This window comes from Dermochelys coriacea, chromosome 3 (genome assembly GCF_009764565.3).
Source record: "Dermochelys coriacea isolate rDerCor1 chromosome 3, rDerCor1.pri.v4, whole genome shotgun sequence".
In the NCBI taxonomy this organism is placed as follows: Eukaryota; Metazoa; Chordata; order Testudines; family Dermochelyidae; genus Dermochelys; species Dermochelys coriacea.
In genome coordinates this window covers 17,841,680-17,866,161 of record NC_050070.1, presented here as the reverse complement: position 1 = coordinate 17,866,161, position 24,482 = coordinate 17,841,680, and the positions used below count along the sequence as shown (strand labels likewise).

General features: G+C 40.4%; 1 protein-coding gene across 4 annotated transcripts; it reads left to right on the top strand.

Moving 5' to 3' along the window:
* The first annotated feature begins 250 nt into the window (after positions 1-250).
* On the top strand, positions 251-23,767 carry UBXN2A (UBX domain protein 2A). Of its 4 annotated transcripts, none has more exons than XM_038393884.2 (7): positions 251-281; positions 5,652-5,705; positions 7,728-7,863; positions 12,467-12,576; positions 14,650-14,781; positions 18,669-18,830; positions 23,431-23,767. In XM_038393884.2, exons 2-7 carry the CDS (start codon positions 5,665-5,667, stop codon positions 23,621-23,623), a joined length of 774 nt encoding a protein of 257 aa, XP_038249812.1. In that variant the 5' UTR covers positions 251-281; positions 5,652-5,664; the 3' UTR covers positions 23,624-23,767. The 4 variants fall into 4 exon arrangements, with proteins under 4 accessions (XP_038249812.1, XP_038249811.1, XP_038249814.1 ...); XM_038393883.2 differs by lacking the exon at positions 251-281 and adding an exon at positions 311-413; XM_038393886.2 differs by lacking the exon at positions 251-281 and adding an exon at positions 415-439.
* Positions 23,768-24,482: the final 715 nt, after the last annotated feature.

Sequence of the window (24,482 nt, the reverse complement as noted above, 5' to 3'; positions counted from 1 at the left end):
AATGACATATTCCAGGGGATCCGAGGGCTTCATAATCAGGAATTAAGTCTCTCAGCCCCTTTCTGTATCCCCCACGTAGGGATTTATCAGAGACCTCCAGCAACGCCATGCAAAGATAACCCTGCAGACGAGGAACAAAAACAACCCCAGGCCCGCGGCCCGGCCCCGCCCCTGCCCACCTCCCGGAACCCAACCAATAGGGGCAAAGGCCCTGACCGCTGAACAGCGGCGGCAGCTCCATCCCCACAGAGCAATGGAGGACAAAGAGCAGGTCACGTGAGGTAAGAGGGCGCCGCGAGCCCGGGCCCGGGCCCCGCCCCCGAGTGGGCGGAAGGGAGGGGGCTGGCTGGCTGGGTGGAACGCGCGGGGTCGATACATTGGAGCGCGCGCCCCGGGGGCGGCGGCGGCACGCGGTGAGCGGAGCTGGGGGCGGCGGCGGGTGCGTGGCTGCGCCGTGCCAGGCGGCTGCGCTTTGTGTCGAGTTTGCGGGGGACCTGCTGTCGGCAGGAGCCCTGGGAGCTCCCCTGGCGTCTCAGCGACGCGCACGCAGCAAAGTCCTTCCTCCCTTGCAAGGGTGTGAGCGTTAGAAAGTGCTGCCAGCCCCAAGCGAGGGAGAGACCCAGGGTCTCGGCTATAACGCCAGAAAGCGGCGTCTTCTTTCTTGCGGCTCATTGGCGCCCGGCTTCAGGGGTTATTTCGCTGACCGCCCTTCTGTTTTGAAAGTGTGCGTGCGTGCGTGATTGCGGGTTGTCAGGGCATGGCGAGGAACCGGTCTGACCTTCCTTCCCCTTTCCCCTGGGTTTCGTTGCTCTGCATGGGGAGGTGGCGTCGTCGGCTGTTCTTGGTGACCTGGGTAGTTGGAAATAGACTAAGGCAAGGTACACAAGCCTGATCCTATTTCCTTGTGCCGTTGCTTGCATTCTCTCGAAGTGGCCGCTGAGTGGTATACCAGGCGCAGCTTTGCTAAACGTCAGTAGGACACTACAAATCAGTCATTAAAAAGAGTCTGGCAGAGCTGTGGTTGCCAGTTATTGCGGAAGAGAAGTCATATCTGAGTTAGGGGATGGTCCTGGCAGTGGATGCAATACATTGGAGGTTTGCAAGGCTGCCACATCACCCAAATGGATAGCAACATGCATTTAAGGAGGTTGGAATTTTATTCCACACAGCCCCCCCCCCGTGTGCGTTTGTGTTTTTTGGTTTTGTTTTTTGCATTTGACAGTTCAGAAAGTGGGTATGTGATACTGTTAAGGTTATAGATTTCAGAGTAGCAGCCATGTTAGTCTGTATTCGCAAAAAGAAAAGGAGTACTTGGGGCACCTTAGAGATTAACATTTATTTGAGCATAAGCTTTCGTGAGCTACAGCTCACTTCATCGGATGTTAAGCTTATAGGTTTATATGCTCAAAGGCTAGGGTAGCTTGCTGTATATTTGGATAATTTGTGGCTTATGATATTGCATACATGTCACTTTAACTGGAGCTGATCAAAACTCTTTGGCACAGTGACTTTTTGAAGATGTGGAAGATAACTGTTTAGGTGAAGACTTTGTGGGTTTTTTGTTTATCACCATCGTTTCTGTTCTTAAAAAAAAAAATATTCTCCTTGGGCAAGAATGGAGTGGGAAAACCAAAAGCTGAAAATATTTTCCGGTAGTGTTCTATTTAATTAAAAAAAAAAAAGGCATTTGTCTCTTTGTTTCCTTGTACTCTCCTTTTGTGATTCTATCCAGTTCTTGTCTCAGACTTACCCTCTTTGGGTCAGGGATAGAACAAAAATTCTGTGTTTGTACAGTCTAGCACAATGAGGTCCTGGTCCATGACTAGGGTTCTAAGTGCTATCATAATACAAATAGTAAATTACTAGTCCCTGCTCCAAAGCATTTATAAACCATCTTAACAGCTGTAGTAGACAGTGTTTATGCTCTTCCTCTCATGGCTCTGTCACTTCCTCCTCCTAAGGAAAAAATCTTAAATCAGTGTAGCTACTCCCTGCACTCCAGATATGGGGGTGCTAATGTAGTTGTCCTTTGAAACAAGAGAAGCAGTGAGGTTGGATCAGTTTTTCTCACTTGAAACTTTATTTGTAGGAGGATAACAATTAAACCAAGAAACAATTTTTATGAGAAATTCTGTATCCATGAGAATGCATATGACAGGTCCCTGTTCCAAAGAACTTATTGTCTGAGGCCCCAGTCTCATAGTTGGAGTCTAAATGATGGACTTGAGAGACATGTGAGGAAGTAATGCACACAAGGAAGTGGGATGAGGAAGGAAATATATGAATTACAGGTATGATTACAAAGATGTAGATGTGCATGTTTTGATGGCTGAAAAGTTTTTAAAGTGTACGTGCCCATTTTTGTGAAACTAAGGGTAAATTTATAGTATATAGTTTTGAGTGATATCTAGAAATGTCCACCAAAAGTTTGACTCTGAGTGAAATTATTTGTGTGAATTGGGTTGATTTGTCTTTATGCACCAAATAAATAAATTAATTCTGTGCCAAAAATTAAATTCTATGCACAGTATTTTAAAATTCTGTACATTTTATTTGTCAAAATAACATAGTATAATCATGCCAGTTTGAAATAAATACCAAACAAATTGAAAGTACCTGTCAACAAGTATGTCTGTAACAATAAAGACTGCAAAAAAGATTCAGTAAATATTCTTTGACAAATGGATTCCTTACTAGGCATATTAATACAGAACTTTGAGTAATAATTCATTTAAATTACAATACAGAAACAGATTTCCCACACTCCTCAGAAGCAGTGCAAAGGCTCAGGGGAGTCGGGAGTAACAGAGTAGCTAAGGAAGATGGAAGTAATTGCTGTGAAGGAGCCCAGGAGTGAGCCTGGAGGGTTGTTGGGTGAGAGTGGGAGAAGTATGGAACATTTTTTGGGTGGGGAGGGATTGTTAGGGAATTGGGATGCCTGCCCCATGCAGAACCTGACTGACCCCCAGCCTCTCCGTTCAGTCAAGGAACTTTTGCCCATCCCCATGTATCTTTGCACCCACATTCAGCTACCCGTCCTCCCCTGTCCCCAGGTGGCCCTGCTCCCTCTCAGCCACCCATCCTCTCCCGTCTCCTTGTGGCCTGCGCCTCCCCTCAGTCACACGTCATCCCCATTTGCCTCTGCACTTCTATCCTGCCTCCCTCATCCCATGTAGCCCTGCACCCCCACTCACATTCAGCCCATGGCTCAATGCTGTCACCAACTAGCTCCTGTGCTCCTGCCCCAGTTTCTCTCCCCCACTAGCCCTTCTGAACCCCAGTCTATGTGACCCTTCCCCAGCAGCTCCACCTGCCCGCTTTCTGTCACCCCACCCTCCATATTCTGTGCCTTCTCACCTGGCTTCACGGGCAGGGTACTGTGAGAAAAGTAGCCTCTCCTCCTCCCTATCCAGGGCTGGCTGAGCTGGCTGCCCTCTCTTTTGGCACCACAGCATCCTGTGGTGGGCAAAAGGTGTAACCGCAACACCTCTTTGGCAGAAATGTATTTTCCACAGAGAAAAAAAATCTGGGGGGGACATGAATTCTGCGCAACTGCAGTGGCACAGAATTCTCCCAGGAGTATCAGAACAAACTTAAGTGCTAGCTCCTATGTGCTATAGACTTCCTTGCCAGCAATATTTGTTAGAGTGCAAGTCACTAATTCCTCCTAATGTTAAAGAATTTGACTTCTCAGACTAAATACTGATACAGTCTAAATATAACTAATTATAATGTAATTTTTTGCTCCAAACTAAGTAATTATTCCATTGTATAAAGCCAAGTGTGTCTTTCACAGCTGGATAAGTTTTGTATACTGCTTCTATAAGTGCAAGGCCTCTTTTTTGCATAGTAAAAACTTAGTTTTGAAGACTTGCTTCAGTCTGTCATGTGTTTTATAACCATTCTGATTACATTTTAACTTCATTTTTTCATTACTGTCAAATTACGTGGGTTCCAGACTTGAATATTGAATATTCCATACATATTCAACTTGAAGTTGAATATGTGTAGAAGTAAATTTACCTCTGTTTTTAATAATGCAAATATTTTAAAAATGCAGATTTTTAGGTAGGTCAAATATATAAACAAAACTCAGGTTTCAGAGTAGCAGCCGTGTTAGTCTGTATTCGCAAAAAGAAAAGGAGTACTTGTGGCACCTTAGAGACTAACAAATTTATTAGAGCATAAGCTTTCGTGAGCTACAGCTCACTTCATCTTATGCTCTAATAAATTTCTATAAACAAAACTGTATGTACTACCGTAGCTTTGCTTCTATATGTGCTGTTACTGCACTGTAAAATGGAGCAAGGACATTTTATATACAGTGTTAAAGGGACACTAACTGTAGTCTTTTGACTGATACAGGAAATATTGCATAATCTAACCAGTTAAAGAAAAGAATAAATACATTTAGAAATGTATTACAGCAGTATTGATTTCATCTGCTATTTTTGAGTGTGTCTGCATTTCTGTTATAAACTTGTTTGTTTTGTTTTTTAGGGGTTTTATATGTAAAGATGAGACCATTAATATCCTGTTTAGCATAAATATCTATTTGGTTAACTAAATAGGATTATGTATTTTTGGCCAAGATTGGTTTTTGTTTTCTCACTATCTAATAAGCTCCAAAACCCCCAAAAGCAAGAATAAGTTAGGGGAGGAACACTGATCCTAACTCTTTCTAGTTTTGCCTGACTCTTTTGGAAGTATTGAGTGTTACCTGTTCTCTATTCTGTAATACCTATGCACAATGTGGTCCTGCAAGGTGGTGAGCCTTTTCAACACATGTGGTGCCCAGCACTTTGCAGGATCAGGCCCTTAAACGTAGTTCCAACCTCACTAGGAATTTTTCTGCTACTTTTGGCATGTCAGATCTTTAGTTTTTATTTTGTTTTTGTGGCTTAATATTTCTCTTTGTAGAGAGATCAGGAGATAGCACAAGAACAATATGGTATTTTTCAGTCTTACTGACTCAGCACATTAATCCTGTTGTATATTTAGTGCTTGAAAATCCAGGATTTAGTCTCTTGCCATATACAACAGGAATCATGACTTGACATAGCCAGTTTCTGGGACACTGCACCAATTTATTGAAGAATAGGGAAGCCTTAAGGGAGGAAGTTGAAGGACACTGCATCTTTTGCTTATATGCACTGTTAAATGGAAATTCATTGATGGAAATAAACTGTTACGAAGGATGCCTGCAACTGCATTATGATCTTCTGCTACCGTCTTACGACACGCTGCGGCCAAAATCTGAGAGAGAAGTTTCAACTAAATATGTGAAAATGAGGATGACTTGTTTTCTAAATTAGCATAAGAATGAGGGGATATTTTTGCATCAATGTTGTGTGGCTTGTTTTGGGGGGGGAACTTTTTTCGGGGGAGGTGCATTGAGAAAATGTAGTGACCTAATCTTTCTCCTTCTAATGTTTTGAGGGTGAAAAGGGTGCTGGGTATATTCATGATCAAATTAGAAGCCACAGGAAAGCAAAGAACCATCGGGAGACTTAGGAATCTTCCCATGTGAAGTATCAACACAGAATAACTTTTAACCATAGAGAAACTGTAAACAATTTACAGCCTTCAAAAGTGTGCTACATGTGTTAAGAATTTTGCCTGTTTCTTAAAAATTTTCTTTTCATAATTAGGGGAAGCAGCAGCATGAAAGATATTGACAAAATTGAAACTTTAAAAGAAGAATGGTAGGTGCTTATTTTTTCTTTGTATGGTTCTGTCCTGTCTTGCACAGTCTCTTTATTAATTCAAAATACCATTAATTATTAATAATTCAAACCTTCTGTAGCTTCTATGAAAAAATATTATTGATTTAGTGACTATGGTTTGATATGCAAGTTTTATTTGGCTCCTGCCTTCTGGAATGAAAGTTGAAATAGAATCCAGTGACATTTTATTACATTTTCTTTTTTCTTTTTTTTTCTTTTTTTTTCAGGCTAGCGCATCTCTTGTTGGCTTGTTTCTCACTGCCTCTTGAAGTACAAAGCTGCCATAACTAACGGCTGGCTAGAGCAAACATTTCTGCTCCTATTATCCCACATCACTGAGCTTTTTTTATTATAAAGCACTGAGGAACACTTGCAATTAAAAACAAAAGCATTGTGTTGAAGATCTGTGTTCACTTTGTCCATCTGCTCCACATACATTTAGGTTTTTGTTTTGTTTTGGTTTTTTTTAGAGGAGGGAAATTGCTTTTACAGAACACTTCTCATAGAACTGCAGTCACAAATTCTAAGGGTGGAAGCTTTCCAAGTGGCTGCATGAACATTTTATGCTTACAAGTAAAATCATTAATCTGTCTGCCTTTCTACTTTGACCCATTGGAAACCTTTACATTATATGTGAAGATGTCTAGTTTTTATGCCTATTAAAACCTTAGACTTTAAGGAAAAACACTGTAAATGCTTTAACAAATGCTTATAGTTCATCTGATCTTTTGTGAGAGGGGCAAGAGGGACAATTCATCATAATGATGTAGTGAAAATGGGGAACGGGGGGAATTTGAATTGAATTTTGCTTGATGTCACTAAACCAGTAAGATTGTTTCACTTTGTTTAAAAATGTTGATCTTGTATCTAACAATTTTTATGCTAATGTTGGTCATACTGCAAACTCTGCAATGAAGATTCTTGTTAATACAAACAGACCTAATTATCATACTGAGCCATTCAAATGAACAATATTTTTTTTCATGAACTTTCATTCTAACATGAAGTCTTAATTTAGGAAAAATATTCAATTTTCTTTTATATAAGAGTTGGGATTATTTGAACTGTTTGAAATACTTCCTGAAGTGCTAAATTAAATAAACTTGTCTGAGCTCCTCAGTAATGCTTATTGTAGAAGTCAAATACTGCATGATTCTCCTAGCTGAGAACTTAAACCAAAAGGTAATCAGTCATTCAGAATGAACGATCTAGTTTCTAGTCAATGAAAAGATAACAGAGTAAAGAGGAGTCTGTGTTCCTTTACGCTGTGTACATAGCACTGTGGGTGGAAAATTGTACTAGATAGTAAAATGTTTTTGTAGGCTTTTACACCATGCTCATTTCCAGAGTATCAAAGCCTTCTGTTGTATACTTCCAATAGGCTAGAGTAGCAGTCGGAAACAGCTATACTAAGGTTTATCAATTGCAGTGCTAAAGACCACAAGTGTCACAGAGGTTTTAGGGATGTTGGGGTGAGGGGGAAAATTAAATTAAAAAGAAAATTAAATATGGGAATGACTGATGTAGAGACCATTTATGTTTTTGTAAATGACTTTTGAATTTTATCTGAAGAACTTGGCATATATTTTTGCACAAGTGGCTCAATGAAAGCTAACTCAGACAACCACAAATGTTTTTCTTAGTGGCAGGGTTGACTTTGACATGCAAGTTTTCTGACTTACTATAGGAACAAGAAGAGATCACACCCTCTCATAGAGTTGGATTCCAAATTTAGGAGCTTCAGTATGGATGAATTTAATTCCCTTTGTACTCTCTGTGCATGTCAGAAGAATGGTATAATGTGAATCTGCTATAGGCTGAGCCTTTTCATGAAAAGAATAGTGCAGCAAATAAAGCATTAAAATCGTCCACAAGGCTGTTCTAGTTCTTGTTTTCTAACAAATTACAAAATACATGGGATATGGGGAGGAAAATTCCTTTTGGTATGGAATTTCTTGTCCTTTAATTTCTCTCCTTAAATGACTCATTTTTATTTCGTAGGATGTGTAAACAAGGAACTGATGACCAAATTCCTAATGGTACAGAGCAAAGCTGTGAATTTTTTGTTGATAACCTTTTTGAAGAAGCTCAGAAGGTTGGTGCTATATGCATGACACCAACTAAAGTTAAGAATGAAGTAAGTGGTCAGCCTTTTAATTTGTATTAATTTGTTAACGTGTCTCCACTGTAATCCAATGTTTTAACGTGCTGGGTATAAATTCCAGAAAACCAGCAGGATTTCTACCCAATTTACCAGGTGAAGGTAATGTACCAATAGTAACTACTGAGCAGACCTCCATGTGGAAATCATCTGGTTAGCTAGGAGAACTTGACATGGAGACTAAACCCTGTGGACCTGGAGTAATGAACCCTTTGTTCTCAAGAATGATGGAAAAGCATGCAGAAGAGCATCCCCACGGCAGTGCATAGCAGAGAGGAATATGCAACCCAAGGTTTTGATGTTGGACAGAGGTGACACAGTGCCATAATGTCTTATACATGTTCCCTCCAAAATGTATTGAGTTTATTTTATGGTGTGCCTAAACTAGTTGAAGAAAACTTCACTATGCTAATGAGAATAATAGTCAAGTCTTCACACATTCTAATTTTAAAAAGTAATAATTCAGTACTAACTGGGATTCGAAAAGTCTGTTAGTCAGTTTTGGGCTACTTAAGTGTTTGGAAAACTGGTTAAAGTAATAACTGTAGTTAAATCAATTTAAAAGTGCCTTGAATCAATGTAAGAGTGTGTCCACTCGAAGGATTTAGCTGAATTAGTTTGTACACCGATTAAATAGGCACAAATTATTTTTGGGTAGATAAGGCCTAAATGGACGCTGAGCAGATGAGAAATGAGATGTGACAGCTGGATGCTTGGCACTGGTCTGTAGCTCCATGTGTCTTGTTTTGTCTCTTTTTTTTCTCTCTCCCTATCATTGCATGGGGATTGGGAGGGACAGGAATTAACAGGCCTTTTGGAAAAAGGAAATTCCAAGGAAGAATTTGGAGGAGGCAAGGGTCTTGATACAGCGCCTTCACATTTAAAAAGTATTTATAAAAGAGTATAATTTGGCTGGGTCCCCTACTCTCTTTAGGTGGAGCATGCTAAAAGGCGAGCATTAGCCACCACCAATTTGGTAAACTTAATGTACCCTTTCTACGCACATTTCTCCCACCAATCATACATCATTTGAATGCCTGTTATGTCTACTTTGATGTGAGGTATTATGTTGTGCTGTTACCGTAGAAATGGGGATAAACAATGACACATCAGTATTTTTAAATATTTGCATTCATTCCTGTTAGTTTTGACTGTTATTTCAAGACATAACACTGGATTTCTTTGGGACCTCAAAGCATCATGACAGCTATCTAAAGGGTAAAACAAAATCTAATAATTTGTACAGGTATCATTGAAATGTAATAGTGCTGGTGATATTTTTAGACAACATCACTATCCTCTTGTTCATCAGCATGACTCTGTCAAAAGTGTGTGGGTTACCACAGTCTTCATTAACTTAGCATGTACACAGTTCTGTGCAGCAAAGATTGTTCTAACTACGGACACAATTGATTGTGCATGATCCCCTGCTAGTACAGGCACAAATAAGGTCTTGTAGAAACTCGGACGCCATTGAGTCCTTGCAGAGTACAGGAAGTAGTTCATCATCCATATTTTTCAGTCCATGTTGCAATGGTAATTCAATTTCTGGTTTACCTATGTGCAAAGAAATCCAAATGGTTTTGTCAAGAGGCTCTTTTGATATGCTCTTCAAAACTCTCCTTATGTGGTGCAAGTTTGGTCCCTGACCTGTCCTTTTTGATGCCTAGGTTGAGGTTTAAGCAATTCAGGTCTCTATGGGTCTTTTATTTCTCGTTCTTGTCATACAGTACTGCACCAACCACTTGTTCATTTGAAAGCTGTTCATCAGGCTCACTTGCTAGAAGAACATCCACAAAACATTTGGATGATTTAAATTCCTGCTGCAGATTACTAGCAGTTTGAATAGCATCAGCTAATTTTATTGGGCTGCATAAAACAACTGTAGACTTGCTTTGACCTTGCTGTGCATGGAATGAATTTGCAGAAGGGGGCTGGGGGGTGGTTTCTAAACTTGCCGGTAATTTGCTATTGGAGTAGCTTGCAGCTTCTACATCTGAGGAAAGTAGGGTTTTATACCTTTTGTAGCAGCTTGGACAGAAGAACCTTCTTGTACATAAAATCGTCTGCATGTTATCAGCTCATTGAAGAGTCATTGTCATAAGGTGACTATTGTTACAGTGTAACTAGATTAATTTTGCTTTAAGATTAATTTTATTCAAGTAGGAAGAAAGGGCATGAGTGATTAAATTGCATCCTTAGCAATAAAGTCTTCTGCACAATGTCATCTCGTCTTTGAAGTGCTGCCTCTCTTATATTGGTTGCTCTTTCAAATGTTTTCTATTTTATGAAGTGGTGGTGTAGTTGTGTTGGTTCCAAGATATTAGAGAGACAAGGTGGGTGAGATATATCTTTTATTTGACCAATTTCTGTTGATGAGAGAGACAAGTTTTGAGCTTACACAGAGCTTTACGTCATTTTCTCAACCACCTTGTCTCTCTATTTTATGAAACTTTTCTTGTTTTCTCAAGCAAACAATGTAACGGGACCAATGGCTCAAAGACCTGCTTACTCTGGTGGCTATAGAAGCTGGTGAACATATGACGCTCTGATCAGATTTAGAGTCTGTTTTCTTTCTTGGTTCAATACAACTCTGACATGTGCCATGTTCTACTTGCTCATGTATTTCTAAAAGCAACCCCTGTGATAGAGTATTGGTTGCACAACTAAACTAGAAAATTAATCCAGTAGCTGCCAATACAATTCTCTCTTGGCTTTTGCTGCCAGCACCACAGAATTCTGCCCAGCACTGGTGGCTTAGGACAGGTTTACTTTCTTTTGATTTTTCTTGACAAATAACACACTTTTCTCAAAGCTTGTGGAGTCTTTTCCTCTTTAAGATGTTTGTAGCCTCATGTCTACATATTCTGTAACTTCCCTGTAGAGGTAAAATACCCAGAGTATATTGTTAGTAATGCGGCACCACTACCTCCTAATACTCACCAGCAACCACACAACAAAAACACTAACCCAGGACCTATCCAGAGCCCGTTGCCAACTCTGCCCACATCTATTCAGGGGACACCATCATCAGGCCTAATCACATCAGCCACACTATCAGAGGCTCGTTCACCTGCACATCTACCAATGTGATATATGCCATCATGTGCCAGCAATGCCCCTTTGCCATGTACATTGGCCAAACTGGACAGTCTCTGCATAAAAGAATAAATGGACACACATCAGACGTCAAGAATTAACATTCAAAAACCAGTCAGAGAACACTTCAGTCTCTTTGGTCACTCAATTACAGACCTAAAAGTGACAATTCTTCAATAAAAATACTTCAGAAACAGACTCCAACGAGAGACTGCTGAATTGGAATTAATTTGCAAACTGGACACCATTAAATTAGGCTTGAATAGAGACTGGGAGTGGATGGGTCATTACACGAAGTAAATTCTATTTCCCTATGTTTATTTTTCCATCTTCCCCCGCCCCCCCCGGGCTGTTCCTCAGACGTTCTTGTCAACTGCTGGAAATGGCCCACCTTGATTATCACTACAAAAGGCTCCCCCTCCCCCCTTCTGCTGGTAATAGCTCACCTTACCTGATCGCTCTCATTACAGTGTGTATGGTAACATCCATTGTTTTATGTTCTCTGTATATTAAAATCTCCCCACTGTATTTTCCACTGCATGCATCCGATGAAGTGAGCTGTAGTTCACGAAAGCTGATGCTCAAATAAATTTGCTAGTCTCTAAGGTGCCACAAGTCCTCCATTTTTCTTTTTCCTGGTAGTTTAGTTGTGGAAAAAGGGTCATGTCCTCTGTAGGTAGGACTAAAATCTTACCTACATCTTCTAGATTTGTGGTCTATGGAGACAAGGGTAGAAGTAGATTCAGTGGATCAAGCTTTTACATATAAAACTGTTATGAGCTTGTGGGACAATTTCACTCAGGCTACTTGCCAGTAAGTATAATTTTTCTGTCGAATAGTTTGTGTTTCTATAGAAACTTTTATCTACAGATCCATAAAGCACTTGACAAACATGACTCAGAGTACCCCTGTTAGGAAGGTGACTATTACAGATGGCAAACAGAGACCGTCTTCAAGTGGCTTGTTCAAGATTACAGCGCAAATGAGCCAGATAAAGGAATTAGCTGCAGAAATCCTGTGCTCTAACTTCTCTCTCCACCTCCTCCCCCCTCAAAATTCAAATGAAAACCGAATGTTGAATGATGCAAAAACTAAGGTTCTAGATCTAGCATTTCTCAAGATAAGAGTTTTAGGTTTGTGTTTTTTATTGGCCACACTGTGGCATGGGGTGGGAAGACAAAGATGGTAACTGGAGTAATGTGGTTGATAAAGTCTTGCCTTGTGAACTTTTTAACCCAAAGGCTTTTTACCATTCTGATTCTGCTTTTTAGAGGTGTACGGTCTGCTCTCGGGTCTAGAAATGTAGATATTTAGAAATGTCATTTTTGTCCCTTGCTGTTGCTGGCGCTTGCCCAAGATGGATTATAGCGAGACTTGTACCAGTGTAATTTTCAGTCCCTTGAGTGGATGAGCTAAAATCATAAGGAGATGCTAGTATATTGAGTCGTTTTCCCATGACTTCATTGTTTTTACTTCACAGGCTGATATAATTATTAAACTATGGAAAAATGGATTTACAGTAAATGATGGTGAACTTAGAAGCTACAAAGATGTTGCAAACCAACAGTTCTTGGATTCGATTAAAAAAGGGTAAGTGAGCTTTGTCTGCTGAGCCAGATTGTGTTAATGCACTTTGTACATTATACTCTAATGCTGCATGAGCTTGTAACGCAGTTGCTCTGTTTATACACTACGACAGCTGTGTATGAATGTATACTGCAGTTGTCTAAACTGGCCATTAAGGGTATGTCTGCACTGCAGCTGGAAGGCGTGATTGTTAGCATAGACAGGTAGACTCATGCTGGCTCAATTTGAGCTAGCACACTAAATGCTGTGACACTGTCGGCAGCTCAGGTTAGTCACCTGATCCGAGCATGTCCTGTTTTTTGGGTCTGAGCTTGGGCTGATAGCCCAAGCCGCTGCCTGTGCCTAAATGTCTACCCTGCTATCTTTAGCATGTTAGCTCAAGTTTATCTACCCATGCTGGGAATCACACCTCCCAGTTGCAGTGAAACCTAATCTAATGCCTGGTCTACACCTACAAGTTAAATTGACCTATCTATATTGCCCAGGGCTTTGAAAAACTGTGCCCTGTGCGACATAGTTAGGTTGACCTAATCCCTGTTGTAGATGCATCTAGGAAGAGGTCTGTCGACCCAGCTACCACCTCTCAGAGAGGTGAATTAACTACGTTGAGGAAGAAAAAACTCTTCTGTCAATCTAGGAACCATGTACAGTACAGTGCTGCAGCACCATAGCTGGTGCCACTATGGTGCATTGTTAGAATATGTCTAAACTACAAGAATTAATGTCCAACCAATATAGTAGCTTTTAGATGCTATGGTTAGACTCTCAAAAGTCCTGAAATAGACAACAGAATCCATGCCTGGAAGATGTTACTCTAAAGGTACAATACGGAATAAAGGACAAGATCAAGTGCCTGCTGGTAGTTGCAGCTGAACTGCTATATGAAACTGATTGATTAACTTGAATGTAGACCAGGCAGTACTCAAATAGTGCTTTCATTGTGGATACTCAGACTGCTCAAGTTTGAGGCATGTTTGTGGGACGTTTGGAGGGGGAGGGGAACATCTGCAGCCACTGCCCATGAATTTTTATAAAACTTAAGGTTGGCCAGGGCTTCGGTCAATTACCTTCCCCTCCCCCTCCCCATACTAATTCACTATTTAAGCGAAATGTAAATCAAGGTAAACTTTTTTTTACAGTTATATGAATTTATTTAGCCATTGTCTTTTAAATTACAAATCTTCCTTTCCACATTGTTTCAGGTCTAATTCAGTGTTAGCAGCATTTCAAAAAACATTGTTTCATAAATATGCTATAAAATCATTCTGCTCTGTGAATGCAACATACAAGAATATGTGCTCCTATCCATAATCACAATGAGCAGCCTGTCATTAGCTGGGAAAGTACACAACTCTGAATCTATAAATACCCACATGCTGCTCGGGGAAGGCGAAGTGGTAGGGTGGATAAGCTTATCTTCTAGTGAAATAATTATGAGCTGTAAGCTTTCAGATGGTCCCTGGAAGGTAGTTAAATGTGAATAGAATATTGCTAGTCAAACAGTGTTTAATTCACTAAAGATAATAGATATTCGTGATATCTATAGAAAATACTAAATTACATACATTTAGCTTAGTCTATAATTACACCTGTTAATCAAATGGGTTTCCATACTATCTGCCTTAAAAAGGAATTCTGTACCAGAAAGGTGGTCTTTATCCCATTACCAAAGAATTAACATGCTGTAATGTCTAGTATTAACATTTCACAATTTTTATTAAAGATACTGGTATTACATTTCTTTGTGAGTTGATACTTCATGATATCTTTTAAAACTGAACTGTAGTTTACACAATACCCATGATGTGGTGGTTTTATGTTTTTAGTTTTTTCACTTCCTAGTTACCTCATAATTCAGTAATTTGCAATGGATGACTAGCTCATCAGTGTGATTTACGGATTATGCTGAGTATGTGTTAATAAAATAGCTGCAGTATCACCAACTCCTTTCGTATGGATAAGCCAGCCACATCTTAGTCAGAGCTGTGTTTCAGTTTTTAGACCAAATATTGTTACGGTCTTTTCGCATACAGAGAGGCTTATGTTAATTTTATATGTATTGGATTTTTTTTAAAGGGAGTTGCCATTTGAGTTACAAAAGACGTTTGATGAAGTGGATGTGAATGTGGAAGATAAGAAAGACGAGGTGTATGTATTAAAGAAGCCAATATTTCACCCCTTTTCTGGACAAGGTTACCGGTTAGGCAGGTGAGTGGTCTAATGGGATGTATGCCTTCTGAGTGAGTTGAGGTAGGGGAATGATAACGCATATCTTCATCCTTTGTGTGCTATCTATAGTAGTGTATTCTCCAATGACGCTATCCTGCCATACAAGGATTTAAATAGAAACACTGAATTTCCTCTTTTAAAAGCAAACTATGCAAGACGCAGTCTATGAAGAAAAGGTGAATGACATTCACTTAGAGGTTAGGACTACAATGGGCAAGAGGATCTTGACTAAATGAGCAAGTTCCTTGGTATTCAGCCATGTAATTTATCCCAGTAAAATAGTGTTTAAAATTACTTCAGACCATACATTAAACTGATTGATTTATTTTTCCTTTTAATCCCCGTCTCTTTAGTGCAGAAATTCTAATGATAGTTTTAAAACTGGATTGAGCTTATAAATGCCACAAATGACATTGTGGTTTGGAGGACTGATTTTGAGGATAGATCACCAGGAGCTTCTGAATGCTAAACCCAGAGATGCCACTTGAGTGCTGATCTGGGTACCTCTCTATCTGTGAAATAGGGATATTGCTTACCACATGGGAGCACTGTGCAGACTGTCAGCGCAGTCCTTTGATAAATGTAACTATGTATGTGCCTCTTATTTCCAATAACCAGTTTAAAAATATCCCAACTGATAGCTGCTCTTGTGATTCTAAGCAAATTAGTAATAACTCTGTGCTCTAAAATTCAGTAATAAAGTAGATGGTTTTTCATAACCCTGATCTGGCCTGATTGATCGCTAAGTCCTTGCCTCAGAGTCCATAATTAACACTTGTTAATTCAATTGAAGTTATATCAATGCTCCAGATTATTTCACACACATTAAACTTGCCTGTTAAAATGATGTCTGCAGATATGGAGGGAGAAATGGCAATGGCAAAACTTTGGGCAAATATGAAAGCAGCCACCAAAATTGAGATAAATAGGAAAAGCAAAATCTGGCCTGAATAGTGCTGGAATTTGACTAAACGGTGAGACAGATTGCTGACTTAAGTGGTAAGAGGCCGAGGTTGTTAAGTTATTTGTTGTGCTTAGTCATGCCTATAGCACAGGGGTGGGCAAACTATAGCCCACAGGCTGGATCCGGCCCATCAGGGCTTTAGATCCAGCCCACGGGATTACGCCGCAGGCGCTGCGCCACTCCTGAAAGCAGCCGGCATGATGTCCCTGCAGCCCTAGGGGGGGCTCGGTCCGCTGACCTCATCTGTGGGTACCTCCCCCTGCAGCTCCCATTGGCCAGTTTTTAAGGGGAGGTACCCACAGGTGAGGGCAGCAGGCAGAGCCCTCTGCTCTCCTTCTCCCAGGGATGTGGTGCGGGCTTTCCGGGAGCAGCGCAGGGCCAGGGCAGGCAGGCAGGCAGCCTGCCCTGGCCCTGGTGCGCACCGCTGCCACCCCGGAGCTGCTCCAGGTAAGTGGCGCTGGGCTGGAGCCTGCACCCCAAACCCCTGCCTTGAGCCTCTTGCTGCACCCCTGCCTTGAGCCTCTTGCTGCACCCCAACCCCCTTCCTGACCCCCCTCCTGCACTTCGCACCCTTCCTCTGCCCCATCCCCTTGCCCTGAGCCCCTTCTTGCACATCGCATCCCCTCCCGCACCCCAACCCCCTGCCCCAACCCTACATCCATGGCCCTGCATGCAATTTCCCGACCCACATGTGGCCCTTGGGCCAAAAAGTTTGCCCACCTCTGCTATAGCAAGTAGTGATCCTGCCTTCCAACAGACAAACTAAAATCTGGAAACATGCTATTCTTAAACTTCTGTGTGTTCTGTTTGAGTTTCATACAATGAAACATTTTACCACTTGCTCAGCATTTTTAAGGTTTGCAATTTTAATATGCCGCCCCCCACCCCCGTTAGTCGAATCAATGGTATATTGTAGCTTGTTTTTCTAAAAGTAGTAAATATCATGCTAGTCTTGGAAACTTAGGCAATGCTTGGGGGTGAGTGGGGTGGTGTCACGCACTTGTCTTCATAAATTAACAGTTGCTATCCTACAGAATGTTGTGATTCATTAAGGCAGGTATTCATTACTACTGAGAGAAAGGGTGTTATTTTCAGTGATATAGGAAGGGACAGAATTCCTAAGGAGAATCATGGGCTATTGATGCTGTAGTCCAGGATCTGCTCCTGATGTAACCTGATGTCCCTAGCCTCTGTTTGCCAGAAGCTGGGATTGGGTGACACGGCATGGATCACTTGATGATCTGTCTATTCATTCCCTTTGGGGCACCTGCCATTGGCCACTGTCAGAGGACAGGATACTGGGCTTGATGGACCTTTGGTCTGACCCAGTATGGCTGTTCTTATGTTCTTACCTCACTAAGGTAAAACAATCTGTATCATAAACCTTTTACCATTAGACTCAGCAAAGGCACTAGAAAACTTACTTTAGGGAGCAATCTTACATTGGTAGGGGATAGATCAAAGGGTCTAATGTCTTTTGAAAATCTCATAAATTAAAGTTGAAAAATAATGTAAAATGAACAAGCCTTTAAAAGCAATGATGTTTCTTAAAGGTCAGGATAAGATGACTTTTTTTTTTTTTTTTTTTTTTTTGTGCTCTTGGATTTTAGCCTCAGTTCCCACCACTAGAGGGCTTTACACATCAATTTTGCAAGAGGGTGATTCTAGGTACAGGTATACACTTGAAAACTAGGCTGTTAGCTTTTTCATTTATTCCCCATACTTGGGTAAACATTTGGTAGCTTTGAAGTAGTTTTTGTGCGGTAGAACTATCTGTTCTAAGAATCAGTTATATAAGGAGACAGTTGACCACTTCATACAGGTGTAGCTGAAGTGGCCCATTTTTAGATTTAGATGTATTTCTGTTCTCCCTCAATGCTGCACACTCAACATTTATTTTTGTGGTCTGGAGACCCATTGTAGTTTAATTAGGTGCTTTAAGGTTAAGCAAGAGCAACAAAAAGAGAACAAAAGAGCAGGATGTGAGAAAAGAGTAGAAAAAGGTGGATTGGTACAGATGGATGACTGCTGACAGGTGATTTTAATACTGATTTTGAATAATCAAATTAACCTTTAAGACTTTGGTTTTCCATTGTACCTCTGTGTTTTACCTAAACCCTAACTATTTGTAGTCTAAGTGCAATGTATCTCTGATCAGCATTACATGTTGTATATAGTTATAATCTATCAGCCATGATGCAATTAAAAAGTTAGGCCACATAAATAGAGGAAGCCATATTTAACCCTTCATATCTAAAATTATTACATTGGTGGACCACTTATTGCAAGTATGTTTATAATTTATAAGATTTAGGACTAGCCTTTATTTCACTGTTTAGAGATTTATTCTACCACACTTAGAACAGAGCATCACTAATGGGTGATGTGTAATCTATTTTTTATGCTTTATAAAAAGGTAAGTACCACACACGTCACAGTTAAGCCCTCCAAAAAATTACTGTTAGCCTGCAAATTCTTCAGTCAAACTCCTGAAAGTGTTACTTTATTTCCTCCCAGTGAAGGATACATAGGCAACAGAACATCAAGTCCTATTATTTAGGCATTTAATTCTACATCTTATCTTTATCACTTAAATCTCTCTCTCAATCTCTTAATGAAAATAAAGATTATTTTAAATTATTTAACAGAAATGGGATATTCTCTCCCCTACATCTTGTTTGAAGTTGTCAAGTCAAAGAGTTGTTGCATCTCTCTAGTAAAGCCTCAACCTTAATTTGTATTCCTAGGCTTGCTGCACATGAGTGGTTAGTACACTCTGGCAGGATTTAGAACCTCCTAGAAATGTTTCTGTTCAGTCAAAAAAATAGATAAGGTAATGACTATTCTAGCTTATGATTTTATGTAGACTGCATAATCTATTTTTTTTGGCTCTTCTTTCCAGTGCGACTCCAAGAATAATTTCTAAAGTGAGAAAGGACCTTGAAGCTGAGAACATAAGGCCTCTTCCTTCAGTAACACTAAGCGATTTGGAACCAGTCACTAATATCCAGATCTGGTTAGCCGATGGGGAAAGGATAGTACAAAAGTTTAATGTTTCTCATAGGTAAGATTTATCTTATCACTATCCTATATAGGACTTGGAGGTGATTATCCCATTAACCCTTTTACATTAATACATCTAGAAATTCTGTAAGTATTTATATGGCCCCTCACCATCTGAGTTCCTCTCAGATACACAAAAATAAAGATGACTTTTTTGTCCTTCCAAGCCTGTCGGAGAAACCAATCAAGTGCTGTATGTACCATGTACCCGTGTGCGGCAGAAGGGAAAATAAAACGTAACTGCCAATGAACGTAATAGACTGCCAAGTTAATTGATCAAGATCTGTGTAATACCAATTTATCAAGGCATAACTGTTGGATTTTTGTCATTTTACTGGCAGTTAAGTGTTTTTGAGGTATCTATAATTACCTGATGCAGGTTCTGTTATAGGGGATCTTTTAGGGACAGTATAGATTTTTATTGTTAGTTTATCCTTTTTTGTACAGCTTACTTATTTTTAAGACCATCTGTCTTCAAAAAGACAAGCGTCTTCCAGGAAGTTCCTCCTGATTTAGTTGGGGATTGGTCCTGCTTTGAGCAGGGGGTTGGACTAGCTGACCTCCTGAGTCCCTTCCAACCCTGATATTCTATGATTCAAAGAATTTGTATGAGAAACTCACTAATAAAAGGAATTGATTGCTCATGGCTGGGATTAAACACTAGTGGCAGGTGAGGATGGGGTGGACAGCATGACAGACTTGAGGGCTTCAAAAATCCACTTGCCTGGGTCAAGTAGAAAGCACTCCCTGGTAAATGCCATCAGTGTCTAAGTTCCTAAGCTTTCACTCTTTAAAATTAAATAATTTTTTTCTAGCCCTTATGGTTGCAGAGAGAACCTTCCAGATATGAACTTATTCTAACCCAATGTCTGCAGACTTAGGAAGAGGATTCAGAGTCGCTGCTGTTCATAGCTTTCCCGAGCTTCAGCAGAGGTGAAAAGGACCAGAGTTTCATCAACTTTCATTGCTGCTATTGAGAACCCTGTGGGTAGATTCAGATTGATTGTGCTGCTGAGGCAGTCTGCTGGTGAGGAGGGTCCAAAAACTGAGGCTGGAAGGGAGAGGTAGAGTAGCAGAAATGCACACCCCACAAAGCAGCCAGGAAACAGAGGGAGAAGAACAGTAGTGGAAATCCCATCCACCCTTGCATCAGCTGGGAGATTGAGGTAAAAGGTGAAAACGGGAGACAATGTTTCTCGTCCCTCTCAGCAGTCAAAGGGAGTTACGCAAAGTGATCCAAATTTTAAGAGAAACCACTAAGTAGGGTCCAGGGTCAGAACGGTGGTGGAATCCCAGCATCCTGCACGGGGGAGAGCACTCATCTAGGTGTCTGTCCTGACCGTGTGGGTGGAACACTTCAAACCAGTCTGTAACTAATTTGTCTACTGGGTGTCTAGTAAAACTTCCGAGCCCTGCAAGTGGCTGTGATAAAGCGGTAGTCTAGTGTACACGTTTTTTTAGGGGAAAGTAGGATCAATTACTAAAAGAGATTAGGTTGAAGAACTAAAACCTTCAGTGACCTTTTCCTGTAATTTACTATGCTGATAACACAACTGTAATATATAGAATGAATATCTTGTGCTATACATTTCTCTGAAGCGATTAAAGTGATCATAAAGCTTACCTTCAACACCAGTTCAGGTTGTATTGCGCGCGCGCGCGCTCTCTCTCTCTCTCTCTCTCTCTCTCTCTCTCTCTCTCTCTCTCTCTCTCGTACACTGTATATTGGTTTATACCCAGTCAGGATGGCAGACTAAGCAATTACAGGCTGTCTCTGAATTCAACAAGATACTAGAAGTCTGAGAGGATCCATTTGTTAGTATTCACTGTCTCTAAAGGTCTAAAGTCATAGGATCCAAATGAGTCCATTACTATAGTGGATCGTTATTATTAATGAGGGGTGCGTTTGCATTTTGATTATTAAACCTTTTATTGGCGGGCTCTATTTTTCTATTATAAATTTTCATCCTAGTGCAAATAGATTCATCTTAACAGTTCTTCAGACCAGTCTTATTTGACAAATTATACTTGGTATGAGTAGAACAGCCCCTTTCACATAACCATATTGTCAGAAAACATTTAAAAGTTTTATTCTATCATAACTTGTATTTGTGCTAGTGTACCAATGAGCTTCTGTGATCTGCTGTACATATACATGCTGTCAAGGTTCCTTCCTCACGGAACTCTAGGGTACAGATGTGGGGACCTGCATGAAAGACCCCCTAAGCTTATTTTTACCAGCTTAGGTTAAAACTTCTCCAAGCTACAAACTGTTTTACCTTTTGTCCTTGAATCTTTATGCTGCCACCACCAAAGTGTCTAACAAAAAAATAACAGAGGAAGCGCCCACTTGGAAATGTCTTCTTCCCCCCCCCAAATATCCCCCAAAGCACTACACCCCCTTTCCTGGGGAAGGCTTGATAAAAATCCTCACCAATTTGCATAGGTGAACACAGACCCAAACCCTTGGATCTTAAGAACAATGAAAAAGCAATCAGGTTCTTAAGAGAATTTTAATTAAAGAAAAGGTAAAAGAATTGCCTCTGTAAAATCAGGATGGTAAATACCTTGCAGGGTAATCGGATTCAAAAAATAGAGAATCTCTCTAGGCAAAACCTTAAGTTACAAAAAGACACAAAAACAGGAATATACATTCCATTCAGCACAGCTTATTTTATCAGCCATTTAAACAAAACAGAATCTAACACATCTAACTAGATTGCTTATTAACCCTTTACAGGAGTTCTGACCTACTCTGATCCCGGCAAAAGCATCACACAGACAGAGAGGACCCTTTGTTCCCCCCACTTCCCTGCCCCGGGCTTTGAAAGTATCTTGTCTCCTCATTGGTCATTTTGGTCAGGTGTCAGCGAGGTTCTTAGCTTCTTAACCCTTTACAGGTGAAAGGGTTTTTTCTCTGGCCAGGAGGGATTTAAAGGTGTTTACCCTTCCCTTTATATTTATGACACATGCACTGTAGTTAAAAATAACAGATAGAAATTTTAAGGCAAATTCAAGGGACTTGTCTTAACCATTATTATCATAAACATGTTTTTTCATTGGAGAGGGCCACAAAATGGCTAAAAGCGAACCAGAAGAGTACCCAGAAGTCACCTACTACAGGACAGGCCCAACAAAGAAAATAACAGAACGCCACTAGCCATCACCTTCAGCCCCCAACTAAAACCTCTCCAATGCATCATCAAGGATCTACAACCTATCCTGAAGTACGAACCATCACTCTCACAGATCTTGGGAGACAGGCCAGTCCTTGCTTACAGACAGCCCCCCAACCTGAAGCAAATACTCACCAGCAATCACACACCACACAACAGAACCACTAACCCAGGAACCTATCCTTGCAACAAAGCCCATTGCCAACTCTGTCTACATATCTATTCAGGGGACACCATCATAGGGCCTAATCACATCAGCCACACTATCAGAGGCTCGTTCACCTGCGCATCTACCAATGTGATATATGCCATCATGTGCCAGCAATGCCCCTCTGCCATGTACATTGGTCAAACTGTACAGTCTCTACGTAAAAATAAATGGACACAAATCAGACATCAAGAATTATAACATTCAAAAACCAGTCGGAGAACACTTCAGTCTCTCCGGTCACATGATTACAGACCTGAGAGTGGCTATCGTTCAACAAAAAAGCTTCAAAAACAGACTCCAACGAGAGACTGCTGAATTGGAATTAATTTGCAAACTGGATACAATTAACTTAGGCTTGAATAGAGACTGGGAGTGGATGAGTCATTACATAAAGTAAAACTTTCCCCCATGTTATTTCTCCCCCTACCCCACCCCCCCACTGTTCCTCAGACATTCTTGTTAACTGCTTGAAATGTCCCACCTTGATTATCACCACAAAAGGTTTTCCTCCTTCCTGCTGGTAATAGCTCATCTTAAGTGATTTCTCTCCTTACAAAAAGAAAAGGAGTACTTGTGGCACCTTAGAGACTAACAAATTTATTTGAGCATAAGCTTTTGTGAGCTACAGCTCACTTCATCGGATGCCACACTCTCCTTACAGTGTGTATGATAAAACCCATTGTCTCATGTTTTTGTGTGTGTGTGGTGTGTATATATAAATCTCCCCACTGTATTTTCCACCGAATGCATCTGATGAAGTGAGCTGTAGCTCACAAAAGCTTATGCTCAAATAAATTTGTTAGTCTCTAAGGTGCCACAAGTACTCCTTTTCTTTTTGCGAATACAGACTAACACGGCTGCTACTCTGAATCAGGGTATTCTGTGTGCAGAATTAAGGAGAAACCGGAATGAAGCCACCTTCAGCTAGCATGCCAGTTGCTGATAGTGCTCATAGTGAATGCTGTGGGAATGTATTGTGTAGATTACATATAAGGGTTTATTGCAACTCATGGCTGCAAAGGAGAGTATGTATAGTAGTATATAAAAATTAATTCCACTAGCAGTGCAAGAATCATACTTTGGAAACTGCCATAGAGCCTGCATGTATGCTGCATTGTGTGCATGACCTGTGCTCACCCCCACACCTCTTGAAAACAATTGTCTCAAATGCTTTGAAGCATTTTAACTTGCTGGATTTTCTTTTTCCTTTTCAGAATAAGCCATGTCAGAGACTTCATAACAAAATATCAGGGATCACAGGGAAGTGTTCCCTTCAGCCTGACCACATCTCTTCCTTTCCTAGAGCTGCTGAATGAGACTCTCACTCTGAAGGAAGCTAATTTGCAAAACGCTGTTATAGTTCAGAGACTTCAAAAAACAACTGAGCCTTTCAGAAGTTTATCATAATCTTTGGTTTTAAGAGTACATTGATTATGACAGTAGAACTGCTGCTGCAAGTAATGGCCAAAAAACCATAAAGACTTGCCCGAACAAATTAGCTTTCAACTCACCAAAAGGCTACATATAAGTTGAACTTAGCTAGACAAAACCCAAAAAAACCTGAACAGCAATATCTGGATGCACTGTATCATCTCCACAAAGCTGCACTCTTCTTAAAGAGCAAAATGTGTGTGTTGTGCTATAGTTTGCGGTATTTTCTAAGCATTTCAGTGTTTGGAGACCAGCAATAATGAAGCAGAGGTAATCTAGTAAGATGGAGCCCATCATCTAAATTCCTTCTATCTAGAAAGCACTGATGGCCTTTTAAAGGGATGTTTGGGTTAAAATCATGAGTCTAAAAGACTGGTGTTACTAACAGCATTTTAAGTGAAAATTAAGTCGAATTTTATTTTATTTTTTCACTTCAGTTTGGACAGTGAAACGAAACCACTTGGTTTCACTCATGTTTCTATCGGTCAATTTCTGGTTGTGATTTTTCTTACACTAATGTTTGTCATTGAAGCATCTGTAATCTAGACTTGCATTTAAACACTTTTCACTATTTCCATAGAAACTCTTATTTTAAAGAAATCATGAAATGCTATTGCAATTAAGTTTAACAATCTAAATTTTGGGACTTCCCTTTCAAAGCCTATATTACACTTGTGCACATGGGAACATCTGCAGACAAGAATGAGTTGGCTCCATTGCATACTGTACATGAGGTGCTACAATGCAGACTCCTGAGGTTTGCTAGTACTAATGGTTGAAATAGCTGCTTGCCTCCCTGGCAGCTCTGTTCCCATCCCCAAGACATGGAATGTCA